This window comes from Brassica napus, chromosome A3, assembly GCF_020379485.1.
Source record: "Brassica napus cultivar Da-Ae chromosome A3, Da-Ae, whole genome shotgun sequence".
NCBI lineage: Eukaryota > Viridiplantae > Streptophyta > Magnoliopsida > Brassicales > Brassicaceae > Brassica > Brassica napus.
The window spans coordinates 19,830,667-19,845,473 of record NC_063436.1 but is presented as its reverse complement, the minus strand read 5'-3'; the positions used below and the strand labels follow the sequence as shown (position 1 = coordinate 19,845,473).

The following is a 14,807-nucleotide window of genomic DNA, read 5'->3' as shown; positions in this document are numbered from 1 at the left end:
TATCCAGAGTCCACAACTCCAGGAGGGTAGACACAACAGTTCTTGGTACCTGGCTGGGACTATTCTAAATGCAAACGGCATCAAAGTCTTGTTTCCTTTTGATGATTCCAAACAGTGAGGAGAGTTGACAGCATGAAGTTTTGGAGGTAAGTGGAAGAGTTGAGGTAATTTTTTGGTTAGCTGTCTACTTTTGACTAGCTCTCGTATAGATAGGATGTGATAAGTTTTCCGGTTGTGGGCACCGTTTTTTGATGTGTTGAAGTGTAGCTCGATCAAGATATAAATAAATAAAAGGAGTATTTCGTAAAAAAAAAAAAAAGTAGAACAAACATTCAGTTACATATTATGTATACAGAAAAATGTTATTAATGGTATGATATATATCTTTAGTAAGAATAACAAAATATAAATAGTGAAAGTTAACATTACTTACAAACGAGAGTGAACAAAATACGTTTTCAAATACTCATTAATTTTAAAATGATTTTTAATTCCTTGCTAACTTGCTCACCCGCCAGTATTACTGAGATCTTTATAATTATTAGGGGTGGGCACTTCAGTTATTTTATCGGTTCGGTTCGAGTTCGGTTCGGTTTGGTTAGTTCGGTTCTAGAATTTTTCCAGCTGAAGTAAACCATAGTTAGTTTGGTTTGGATCGATTTCGGTTCAGTTATGTTCGGTTTGGTTATATTCGGTTCGGTTTGTATTCGATTCAGTTTCTATTTCGGTTCAATTCGGTTTAATCGGATTTCTCTTAGTTTATTTATTGTACAAGAAATCATGTTTTAATACATAAATGTATGGTTGTCATGAAATAATCGCGTTGGTCATAATAAAAAATTAAGTATGTAAATTAAATTCAATATAAAACCAAATAAAAATCTTTTTAAAAGTTACAAATATAGTTTATAACTTTATAACAATTAACATGGAAATTATGTGGGCTTAATGACAAATATTACAAAAGTTAGACGAAGTGTCATGAATATATTAGGATTTCCTTGGTGCAAAAGGAAATTATTTGGGCTAAGTCTTAGGATTTTAATATCTTGATATCACTAATATTTTTAATTTAAATAACTATAAAAACACTTCGGTTTATCGGTTCGGTTCGCTTTAAACCGAACTGAACTGAACCATTCGGGTTGGGAAAATCTTCAACTGAATGATTTGAAATGGACTTTGGTTTGGTTCAAATCGGTTTCGGTTCAGTCGGTTTGGTTCGATCGGTTCGGTTCGGATTTTTTGCCCACTCCTAATAATTATACACTACGAACAAGATACACATTATAAAACCATTAAAAGAAAAAAAAAAGAGAATACAAATTAAATCAAATGGAAAAAAACAAACCGATAATGTATTACAATATTCTCACATCCACAGTAAAATTACACCGTAGATACATTATTTTTATTCAAACTTGTGTAGAAGAAAATGGTCAGACACATACGAAGATGAAGAAGTGTTTGCATTAAAAAAAATAGATGATGATATAATGTCATTAAAAATGTTTAATAACAAATAAATTCCAAAACACAACAAAAATATATACAAAAAATCAAGCTGTAAACAAAACAAGCATAATCTTGCCGCGCGAAGTACGAACAGAGACCTCTAACAACAAATCAATACTTTATAGTTAAATTTTCTTAATTTCATTATATGAACTTTTATACGTTTCCTTTTCAAAAAAAAAAAAAAAAACTTTTATACGTTTTGTGATAATACACTGTTATATGCCGCTTACTGCAACCGATCACTTAGATACCATACCACCATCGGAAACCTCATTATCAGATTTATACCCAACCCACCTCTAGTACAGAACAGTCTTTCCTCACCATTTGCTATCATTGCATGAAATTATAAAATATCTTTTATAGGGTCAAAATGTTGCTAGTGTAAATTAAGTATTGGCTACACAAAAATACACCATATGCTATGCATTGGCATACAAAACTGATCGAAAAATGTTAACTAAATTTCGGTGAATCACAACATACATAGTTTTATATAAATTCAATAATTAGGTTTTTTTGTAATACAGTTTTTGCAGTGAGTAAATTTAATTAGATTCACATAATATATATCAAACGTTTAGGCATTTTTAGAATAAAATTTCAAAGCACTTCTTTCATCGTTTCTACGTATAAGTCGTTACAAGAGCTGAAAAAACAGGAAGAATAAATAGCCTAAGATTTGTTTAATAAATAGAAACGAAACAGCTAATTGTTCATTTTTGGAAACAAGATCTTACAACACACAACACACAAAGAGACGACAAGAAGCATAGTAGGGATCAAAACACATGTACATACATTTATATATGCATATATCAATTAGTGATTGATCATTAAACCGACAGACACATGCTCTAGTAGGGATCAATACTCATGTACAGACACATACAGACATAATGCATTATATATATATATGCATATGTCAATTAGTGATTGATCACTAAACCGACACACACATGCTGGGCAAAAAATATGACTCGAACACAGAGATATTTAAGTTTCCTCTCTTTTGGTCACATTACAAATTTTTCCACACCTCACTGGTAACATAATACTATTGCCCTAGATACGCATCAAGTATTTAAATTACACACATATAGGAGATAGAAATACATAAAAATCATAAAATACATATAAATCAAGAACCCGTCATATGGTTGAACATTGATGGTTCTTTTTTCTTCTTATTATAAAATTCATGATCTGTTCTTGCAGTACTTCTCCATTGCTCTCGGAGCTATAACAAAACCAAGAAAAAGTGAATTAAATTTTATGTTAAAGATAGAAAAGTAAAACTGACAAAAAAAAATGATGTACCTAGTCCAATTGCTTCGGATCCCTTCATGATGCGCAAACGTTTGCACGACTGGACAAACATTCTGAAATAGATATTCAAATTTCTGGTTAACATTGGTATATGAGTCGTTAACATTTAAAGTTTATTCTAAGGTTCTATCCACTGTGGTGAGAAGAAGTTGATTGTGCCAGCTACGAATAAGCTAAATAAATTTTTTTTTGATACAATTGCATAATTTGAAAGATCCTCTTGTCTCTTGCCAACCAATGCACTGTTGTACGTATTTGTAATACAGGGAGTTTGAATATCTTTGGCTTATCTCTTCTAATTTCAGAAACGTAGTTAATGAGTCGAGATATTATTTTAAAAAAAAATGAAAAATTAGGGATTAAATCTGATGACTCACTCCCATGGGACATCTCCGACGAGCATCCAGTCGCCATCTTTGTCCTCGTAGCTTGGAACATATTCGGAACTGTTCAACAGATTCATGAGCTTGCTCTCGTTCATGAAATCTATCATTCCTTGTGCTCCATAGTTTCCTTGAAATTATTCACAAATGATATAAAATTTATGCGCTTATATGTATATAAATATATACCACAAGTTGACTCGCACACTTAAATTAGTAGTATTTTAATGTGTGGATGCAAATTTACCATTCCTCTTGGACACATAAATATAACTTAAGTAATGATAAAGATTCGCGAGTTTCCAATATAAAGTCTTTATGTACTAATCTATATTTTTCGCACGTCTTCGATATGAGATTTCTAACACGTACCCATAGTGAAGGAGCTGAACATTTTGGCCAGAGCATCAGAGAGATCCTGATAGCTTTTGTACATCGTGAGGTCAACTTTCCTTAGGTAAGGAGCTCCGTCCATGGATACCTTCACCAAGGCAGCTCCTCCACCATTTCCAGCCTTCTCGCTGCTGGCCTCCTCCTCGCCGCTTGTCTTCTGCTGAGTCATCATGTTCTTCCTGTAGTTCCTCACAGGTGGCCATCCCACCACTTGGGCTCTACATACAACAACATTAATTATATATGTGTGTTAAAGTGTTAACCAATCAATGTTTTTGCTACTTACTATTTTTATTTAATTATTTAGTTATAATTAATTACTATTTTAACTATGTTGGCTTCATTATAGATGTAATGCTTTAATGTTTGCTTGTACGCATTTATAAATTGGTGTTTAAGCATCAACCACGCTTAATTATTTTTTATAATGGGTTTTTTTTATTATTTATGCTAGAACACAAATTTAATTTCAAAGTTATGGATATATGCTTAAAAAACTTATGTATATGGATATATATTACCAATTTCAAGATTTTTTTGTATGATTACTGAAATCAGTCGAGTATAACTATTAGATTTATCATAATAAACTAGTGGTGAAGATTGGGGATACGTAGTCCAAGAAGTTAGAGACATAGAGACAGATATAGAGATGTATATTTTATAATCAAGTATTCATATATATATATATATATATATAAATGTATGTATAGCTTACTTAGCAGGAGGCTTAGCAGGGTCTTTGAGGAGAGTCTTCTCTTTGGAAGCTGTGGCGTTGTTAAGATCGACGGTTTCTTCTTTGTTGCACTGAAGATTGAGCATGAGATCCATGGTCTCGGAGAAGCCTCTCTTGTTCCTCACCGACGATTTGGCCGGGCTCTCGACGGCTTTAGTCCCGCCAGGGAGGCCGAGACAGAGCTCCGTCGCGTTAAGGTTCATAAGCTGTCCGATCATGTTACTTCTAATAGATTAAAGATGTTATTTCTCTCTCTGATTTGGTATGAGGGGAAGAAGAAGAGAGAGGAAAGGGCAGAAATAATATAAGGAGAGAAAACGGTGGTGGGGTGTATGAAATGCATGTGCATGTCCTTTGCTCTTTTTCTCTCAATATGTGGGGTTTTTGACACGTGGGATTGATTAGATGTTAATATATTTCTTTTGCTACAAAAAGCTGGGATTCTCTGTTAGAAATTTTGATGGGCGCTGACAAGAGATTAAAAAAAAATATTTTGCTATAAAACAAAAAGTGGTAGAATTAGAAGTTCTAATCGGGTTTCAGCAAGGGTATATTCGGGTAACTGTTTGGGTTGTTCCGAGTCTCTTCCTTTCGAGTTTTCGGAGATAAAGATTTCAGTTATATTTGGGTATCTACAAATTTGATTCGGTTTAGTTTGGATCTTCATAGGTTCTGTTAGAATCTTTGTGGATTCGGTAAAGTTTGGGTTCAAATAACCCTTTTGAATTGTTTTAAATATTTAATTTTGACTATTTGTATATATTTTTAAGTATTTTAGACAATTTAAAAATATTTTATATATTTTGGACAATTTTAAAATATCTTATATATTTTGAATAGTTGTTTAGATATTAAATCTAAAAATAGTTAGTATATTTAAGTATATAAATCTGATTAAAATATATTCAGATATCCGAAATGTTACGGTTTGGGTTGGATTCAGTTACGGTTCTCTTGATACTAAAATTTTAAATCAGTTCAGATATTTAACCAGTTTCAATTCAGATTTGATACTACTTTTTCATATTGGAATCGGTTCAGTTTTTCGGATTTGAGTTTTTTTTCGAGCCTTAGGTTTCAGTGCAGTTAGAAGAAGAATTATTTGGAGTCTTTTATATTGATTATGTGTTATCGAATGAATAATATTATTGACAATGCTCTCGCTATATACAGAGTAAGGAGTATACAAAGATGGTAAGGCAATATGCAGAAGTTAATTACAGGGAAGTATTACTATATCTTATCAAATCATCCTCCTCTCCACAAATGATCTTAAAGTTAAATATATATATATATATATGTATATAGAATTTTACCAAAAAAAATAAAATATATATGTATATAGATCTAGCTAGCTAGCTAGCCCCGGCACATATAATTAAATTAGTTTACGTTACCATACTAGAGTAGAGTGTGAAACAAATTCAGATTGTTTGTAAAATAAGAAAAGAATAAGCTGTCTCAAGATGTCTATATATGAACGTATTACTTACTTGTGAGATTTTTAAATAGCCTATTTGTTACACATTGTCTCCTCTGGTCAACTGTTCATCGCATGTACATCAATGGGAATTGGATGGTGAAATTCTGTTAATCGAATTGGTCAACATTCTAATTAATTAGTTCATGTCAAGCGGTACTACTATGGATAGTATTATTTAAACTGAGTACGGTATCCCGTTCTTATATTTTAGTCATCTTGTTTATTAATGTACTGTTCCTTGAATGTTAGGGGTGATAAATAATAGTGCTACTAGTTCAAATAAAAGCGTACACATTTTTGGTACATAAATGGAGAATCTTATTATTGGTCTAGGTTCATGTTCTTAGTGAGGACACTTAGTGAAGACTGACGTCAATCCTCTTCTTCCAACACATGAACTTAATGCTTTCCATATATATTTATATTTTCCTCCCTAAAAGAGTATACAAATAGCCAAAATAATTACAATTATAATGGAAGAATTTAAAATGTCAATTTTTTTTATGAAAAACTTCTTCTAGAATTACTCTTTCAACTATTGGACATTGCTTCTCTCTTTTGATGGGATGGCTCAGACTTAAGATCTTGTTTCATATAGAATCTTTTCATCGTTAGTATGATATTTACAATGAGCAAAATGTACATATCAAAAAATTGTCTTTTGCGAAAAAAATACTAGTCCTACAAAAATGCATCTTCACTGAAAGCCTTTGTAATCTAACTAACCTCCATAAAAATTAGTAGAAACATCTTTTCGTTAGTTATATGCATTGTCTTTTTCCACGAGTGGTAGTTTAATTACGAATTGAAGCCCACCGTTGATTTTTAATCTGGTTGAACCGGCAGAGTAACATGTTTAGCTACCTTTAGGGAACATATTATTATGAATTTTGTAATCTAAACTAACTTCGAAGGCTATGCAATATCATATCAATAACAAAGTGATTTTTATGATTTTATAATATACCTCTTTTGTTTCAAATTAAATAGTGTCCTAGAGTAAACCTTTTGTTACAAAAATAAGAGTATTGTTTTATAATTTGAATGCAATTTTTTTTATTAATCCTTTTTCTTAATTAAATGAAGAAAAACAGTAAATGATTTTCAGTTATAAGAAAACAATAAATGATTTAGAACTTCAAGTAAAAAAAAGAAAAATAATGGAAACATTTACTAATTTTGTATGAAAAAATTATAAATGAATTAAAAGTACAACTTTCAGCTAATTGAATTAGAATATATTTTTATGATTTATAAATTAATTATAGTGGTTGGAAATTCATTATAGATATCAATATATAATCTGAACTGGGGAACTAGTAAATCTGTAATTCATAAACTGTTTGACCCATATAAAGTGGGATATGTGGTACATGCATGTGTGTGTAAAGGCCATTTTGATTAGTACATCTTAAATTTTGACGTCAACATTCAGCAAGTATAATGATACAGTAATACTTTAATTTTTGATTCTCTGAACATCTTCCTGAATTCTCGTGTATTAAAGATAATTGATCATCTATATTCCAAATTAAAGATATACATAATTAAGAAAGATTATTCCCGAAATTTTTAATCATGTAAAGCCACATGAAAAGTTCCTTAATCCCACGGAAAACAAGGATTAATGAAAATATTTATTTCCATTTTATATTTTTTTCTTTCAGTTTTTATAGTAACAGCCTTCAGTTTGATTGTTTTTAAGTTCCTTTTGTTACTCAGTGCTTAACATCCAACAGTATACTTAGCTAAAATCATATTCCCTCCGTTACCAAAAGTAAGATATTTTAGATTTTTTATTTGTTCCACAAAGATAGATTTTTTATATGTTTAAGGTACTTTTTGATAATTTTAAGAAACATTAAATGAAAATATTTAAATTGGTTAAATTTCATTGGTAAAAAGTTATTGAAAAGTGTATAATAAAATAAATAAAAAAATTAAATTATTAACATTTATTGAATTTTTAATAAGCGTGAACATTTTAAAAATCTTACTTTCAGAAACAGAGTGAGTATTCTTTAATGTGTTGTTCAAAAAAAAATAACATATTAATGTAAGTTCTAACTTTTTATGCTTAAAAGTTTTCTAATTTTGGGATGAACGCTTTTCGACCTTTTAAGAGAGTGTCTGAAGAAAAATTAAATAATATCCTCTGATTTCCTCTCATCTGGACAGGATTTAAGGACCGCTTAATGCTAATGAAAGCCCAAGTTCAATAATAAATACAGGAGAATAAAAAACTTGTAACTTGGGCCCAATTTCAAAATAAGCACATAGGTCCACTTTGAGTAGAGGGTAAGTCGGGTTATTGCTGTCAATGCCAGAATGCAGAAACCTAACTTCATAATTAAAAAGTTGTTGGCTTTGATTCCTTTTTTGGACGAACATATTAATCACGTTACATTAAATATTTAACGAATATTTACAGCTTTAATTTATGAAGAAACAAACAAATGCCAATCAGCCTTAACTTTTTTTTGTGGGTTAATAACAGAAGCTTCAGACCTTACACATATTCTCCCACAAATTTAAAACTAATCTCTAAGTGGAGGTTATTGGTTGTTGTATTTTAATAAATTTAAAAATCCGAACTAAATCTAGTGTTATTGGTTCTGTGATTTTTAAATCTTTAGTAAAATCAGGTATTATTGGTTTAATGATTCATGAATTCTATATCAAAACAAGTGTTATTCAATCGTACGTATTTACTAATATATTTGATTTTATAATGAATTTGAATGAATTTGTTTGAATTTTTTAGTTAAAAATACAAAGACTCAAATCCGAAGGAAAACCTCCGGATTTGCATATTTTACTTGGATTAATACTATATGGATTTCTAGATCAGTCAAAATATATAAACCAATAACACCTTCTAAAATTTCCAATTTGAAAAATATTGTTCCATTCTGAAGGTGCTTTTATTTTGTTGCTTTCGAGTGTAATATATTTGTTTCGGATTTATTTAGTGGCATTGCTGGTATTATTGTGTTTTAACGATGTTATCCTGTAGACATTATTTGTAAAATAATTTGCATATGTATCATCATCACATTTAATTTCAACAAAAAATAATGACATGTCCTTAAAAATAATGACATATTTTTAAAGATGATGACATGTCTTTTCTTTGTCACCAACATAAAGAGATTCATGAAAACTCTGCAAACTAAATTAGAAACTCTGCATCCATGTGGACAACAAACGAATGTTGTATCTTTACACTTCGTGCGAGACTGTCTGGCCTTGCATTATGTGTTTGGGGTATATGAATGATCTCTGAGTTGCAAAAACTTCTTCTTAGGATCTTGATATCTTCCAAGTAGCTTACAAATAATGGTCATTTTTCTGGTTCTGGAACCATCTTCACCAATTGAAAACAATCAGTCGTAAAAATGACCTGAAACTGATGTAAATTCTTCATACCATTGTCCACATGAGAGCTTCCACTTCCGAGTGAAGAGGTGACAAACTAGCTTGAGTATTTATGGGCCCCATTAATCCATCAAAAACTTCCAATGTACTGTACCAACTTTGTCCCAAATGAATTTCTTTATCCTTCCATAATCTATATGTAAAACACCATCTTCCCGGAATGGTAGGGAGTGTAGTAGCCTCCCCTTCCCTACGTGTAACAGTCATTTGTGTGATTGAAACATGTGCTTCTATCCAAAGTAAAGATTATGTCTCTGCTAACTTAAGTGTGTCCTTGGGATCAACATATATATTACTAAAAACTTTATTATTCTTTCCCTTCGAGATATACCATATTATCCATGCTAATTGGTGATCATCTATTTCGGGAGAAACTCTCCAATATAGATAATCCATATTTGCGAAAAGTGATTGTCGATTAAAAAAATCTGGATTTGAAGGATCTTTGAGAGTGCTCAAACTTGAATCGTCAGAGAACATTCAAAAAATACATGATTTATTGATTCCTCTGATGCTCCACATCTTGTACACCAGATACCACCCTGGATTCTCTTGGTCTATAAATTCTTTTTAACCGCTATACAACCTGTCAGCAATTGCCATAGAAAATGCTTGATTTTAGGTGGACACCGAATTTTTCAACAAAACGCCTTCAGAGAATTGATCGTTGGTCCATACTCTGTAGGAGATTTTTTTTTATCAGGATAAACTCTTTCCACTCGATAACCAGATTTAACCGTGTATTTTCCATTATTTGTAAAATTCCATCCATCTCTATCATCCAACTGCGTCCGACTTAAAGGTATATTTTCTATAATCTTCACATCTAGAAGATCCACCCAAGATCAAAGTGCCTGAAAATTCTATGATCTCGTTGATGAATTAATGAGTGTGTCCACTGTAAGACCGGGGTAAATGTTTTGTTGATTATTGTTTGTTGGTCTCGGGCGAGTGGTTGGGAGTCAAAGATCATTCCATACTAAGATAGATAATCATGATTCCACCCTTTTAAATAGTCTTTTGCTAACCATAGATTTAGCAGAGACAATGATAACATGTCATTAGTCTAATTATGACAAGTACAGTTATAAAAATATATGATTTGGCAAGAGATTTTAAATATAGTAATGACTATTACTAACTTATATATTAGCATTCATAATTGATATGATAATATAATTTTTGTATAAATATTTATTTTGACAAAAATATTTAGACCTATTAATAATTAATAGGTCATATATCACCATTAAATTAATATATATAACATTAAAAAATACACTAAATATACTTAAAATATATATTCTTACATAAATTAAATATAAAAATATGATATACAAAAGTTAAGATATATTTATCAAAATTAGTTGTTACTGTGAATTCAAATACAAAACTAAACAACATTAATCATATAATTTTTTGATAGTTAAATACTTAGAATTTTTTATAGTTATATACTTAGAATTTTATTGAATTTTTTTAAAAAAAGAATATTAACGCTTAAAATTGCTATTTCTGGCGCAGGAAAACTTCTAGTTGTCATTAACTTAATGCAAAATTGCCACAACGGAACAAAATTCAACATGGCTGTCCCTTTGGTATAATAACATTATTAATTTGTCCCTTTAGTATAACTTGTTTTATAATCCCAAAACTAACCTTTGATTAATCAAATACATATATTTTTAAAGTATTTAAATATTAAAAACGAAATAAATATAAAAATTTAATTAAAAAATATATCTATATATATATAATTTTAAGTCAACATTTTAGAACATATTAATAAAAATTAATAAAATAATATATTTAATGTTTTTATATTAATATAAGAAGTTATATAAACAATAGAATTCAAAATAATTATTTAAATAAATACATTAATAAAAATAAATGAATATATTAATAAAAAATTAATTAACATAAAGAGCACACAAAAAGGTAAATATATTTTCTTGTATAAATTGTACATTTAAATTTACAAAGAGATATTTACAAAATATCGAATAAAAGTTTTTAGTCGATATTCAACAATTTTTAGTGTATGTTAACTATTTTTAAAATTATTTAAATATCTTAAACTGTTATTAAATATTTTAAATGTTTATTCATATTTGATAAATAATTTTATACTTTAAACAGTTATAATAAGTAACACTTATATACTAATATTTTTATGATACTTATATACTTAAATTAAATTATTCCTTTTAATATATAATGTTAACTAAAAATATAATATTCTCATGCTTAGCATGGAAAATAACATTTATATATTCCCTGTGATATAAAAAAATTGAATTTCAAATAATTCTATAAATAGATATATTAATAAAAATAGATATACATATATAATTCTTATCCGTAGAAGATACTTTTTACACTGCGTAGAACGAAGACAAAAATTTCATAAGCAGATTCTACCTTATGTAGCCATCAGAGTAATGTCTAGATTTCACATTCCGGGAGTTGTAGAATACATAATAAAAGTGGAATGTGCATTCGACATAAAATTAATTATCTTTACAATTAGTAGAATTCACATTCCTCTCAATATAGAATTTTAAGTAAAAGTAGATTAGTTGTTCTAAAAAAAAGTAGAAGAACTTTTTTAATCTAGAATTCACTTTCTACTAATTCATTTTCCGTATAATATAAATTCTACTTTTAGAAGAATGTAATTTTACAATTTAATTTATCAAGTTTTTCAACCAAAAAATATCAATTTGTGTATATGGGTGTTTTATTGATTGTTACTATTTTTTACAAATTTTTTGATTCATAAACTATTTATTTCATTAACTTTTATAAATATAAAGGGTAAAAGAAAGAAAAAAAGTGGACAAATTTTTTTTATACCAAATGGACAACCATGAATTTTTTTTCCAGTTTTGGCAATTTTCTCTTAACTCAATTCCTCTATTACTAGTATTTCTTAATTTTCTTCATTTATACCTCTACGGGCTTACCTAACGTGTTGTTCACCTTTCAAAAACGTTCATTGTATTTTGCTATACAAGCCGAGCTTTTGGTAGTCCCTTTCGTTGCTATGGCCAAGCAGGTCCCAATAACAATAATGGCGACCTGTGATTACAAAACATGTGGGTGGTCAGTGGTCGTCGTACCATTTAACAGTCTGCGCTGTACAATTTAGACTTTATTTATGTGTATAATTTCTATTGAAATAAACGCGTTTTCAATCTTCTAAACTTTACATCTTTAATGATAACTTTTATTAAAAAAAATTAAAAATAGGAAATTATTATTTTACTAGATAAAAAAACTGAGTACATATAGGTTATGATGATTCATAAACAAACATAATATATGGATTTTCGCAAGACTTACCGGCGTTACCGCCGCAAGGATACATGCATTTTCTTCAAATTTCATCAAGTATTTGGGATGTGTTTATTACAAAAAGGTCAAAGTATCACACGTGCATTTGTTTAAGGTACGGTATGGGTTACATGAATTGGTCTTTTTTGCACTTCTCCTCTGCGTTGGCTTTTGGCCTCACTCGTCACGTATATCAGATGTTTGGGCCATATGCATCCGCAACATTCCAAAATTTGTCGGGAGTCACACACGAGTGTGTACTTGATACACACACCAAAGTTACATCTAGGCATTTATGTGATTGGATAATATATCACGTACTTTGAACAAAAAAAAGGATAATACATCACGTACACATCATGATTCATTCAATATAAACGTTCGACCTAATACTTCTTTTCATTAGGATATATATATATACATTTAATGTATATTTATATTATAGAAAAAAACGTCTCAGTTTCTGTATTGGTTACAATTTTGAATCAAACAAAGTTCTGGTTCAATCCATCCCCTAACTAGTTTCTCTTACACAAACCTAGTCAACGTGATATCCTAAAAATGTCAAGAAATCTTGGGAATCGTTCTCCGTTCTCAACCGGAGTAGATATAGTTTCTGAAGGTGGAATTAACGTAAATTTACCCGCATTGATGCATTTTCCGAGCCTAAAGGACTTTTTAATCATCTTAGTTTTCCTTCCTACTGGAGTAGCTAAATTTCAATTACTTCATCAAAATATAACCGATATGTTCACTGAACCACTGAAAAAACTGGATAAACGGAGTAAGTTGATGGAACAACCACAAAGAACCAAAAGGCAGCAGTCGGCGGTACGCACATCTTCTGAACAAGAATACTAGATTGAGATAGAGATAATACTAGATAAAGATCATAACCTGCAAAAAAAAAAAACAATCTGCCTAAACTATTAGGGATAAATGTCCCACATCGGATATTGGAAGGGATCCTAAGCAATATATAAGATAGATGGGTCACTCCACTTAGCACCAATTGGTTTTAGGTTGGAAGCCCATCTAGCTTAACATGGTATCAGAACCCGATCCACGCAGTCCAATCCGATCCAGCCCAAAGTCGGCCCATCGATCCTTGCCCAAGCATTCCGAGATTGACGCTCAAAGAGCCATCATCTCGAGGGGGCGTATTAGGGATAAATGTCCCACATCGGATATTGGAAGGGATCCTAAGCAATATATAAGATAGATGGGTCACTCCACTTAGCACCAATTGGTTTTAGGTTGGAAGTCCATCTAGCTTAACATGGTATCAGAACCCGATCCACGCAGTCCAATCCGATCCATTATCGATCCAGCCCAAAGTCGGCCCATCGATCCTTGCCCAAGCATTCCGAGATTGACGCTCAAAGAGCCATCATCTCGAGGGGGCGTATTAGGGATAAATGTCCCACATCGGATATTGGAAGGGATCCTAAGCAATATATAAGATAGATGGATCACTCCACTTACCACCAATTGGTTTTAGGTTGGAAGCCCATCTAGCTTAACATAAACAACCAAATGGCGCACTAAGATGACCATTTCTTTAGCATGTCTCCACAACAGCGGCAGATCCAACTGACCCAATCAGAACTGAGTGACAAATCGTTGCTCTGGGTCAGAGAACTTGAACTGGTCTTCTTTACGTTTTGAAGCTAAACATCAACGTAGAGATGAAGAGTAACACCCAAAATGGTACTGAACAGAGCTCAAATCCACCGACGAGATGGCAAAATCAAATCAACTTCGAAGAACCCAAACCGTAATTTCATCGTGATCTTTTATCAACGGATAATTTTGTTGCAAGGTATCGCCTCCACTATTACATCTGTCTGCGTAAACATACACCATCTCACGAGCATGATTTTGGTCATCTCTGATCCTAGCTAATCTCATGAATTCCAATGCCACATCTACTCTGCAATCCGATGCTCCTCCACTTTTCTCTCCGCTGTTCATGCTTTCCTTGGCAATTTTGGCGTTCTTTACCGTCACAGGTTTTCGAGACCTCATCAGATGGAATCTCTTTCCAAGGAATTAATGCCGGTTCTCTTTTTAAAGCTAGCTCAGTTCCAGATGACGAACTCATCAAAACACCCAATCCATTTTTTTTGTAATTTCGGTAAACTTATCCTCTTTGGTCACCCCAAAACAATTTCGGTAAACTTACCTC

General features: G+C 31.0%; 1 protein-coding gene across 1 annotated transcript; it reads right to left on the bottom strand.

The window, feature by feature from the left end:
• Positions 1-2,494: 2,494 nt before the first annotated feature.
• On the bottom strand, positions 2,495-4,701 carry LOC106439612 (auxin-responsive protein IAA7). The gene is made up of 5 exons (XM_013881099.3): positions 4,342-4,701; positions 3,603-3,841; positions 3,225-3,360; positions 2,839-2,900; positions 2,495-2,758 (listed from the first exon to the last, which is right to left on the bottom strand). Exons 1-5 carry the CDS (start codon positions 4,575-4,577, stop codon positions 2,718-2,720), a joined length of 714 nt encoding a protein of 237 aa, XP_013736553.1. The 5' UTR covers positions 4,578-4,701; the 3' UTR covers positions 2,495-2,717.
• Between the last annotated feature and the right edge of the window lie 10,106 nt (positions 4,702-14,807).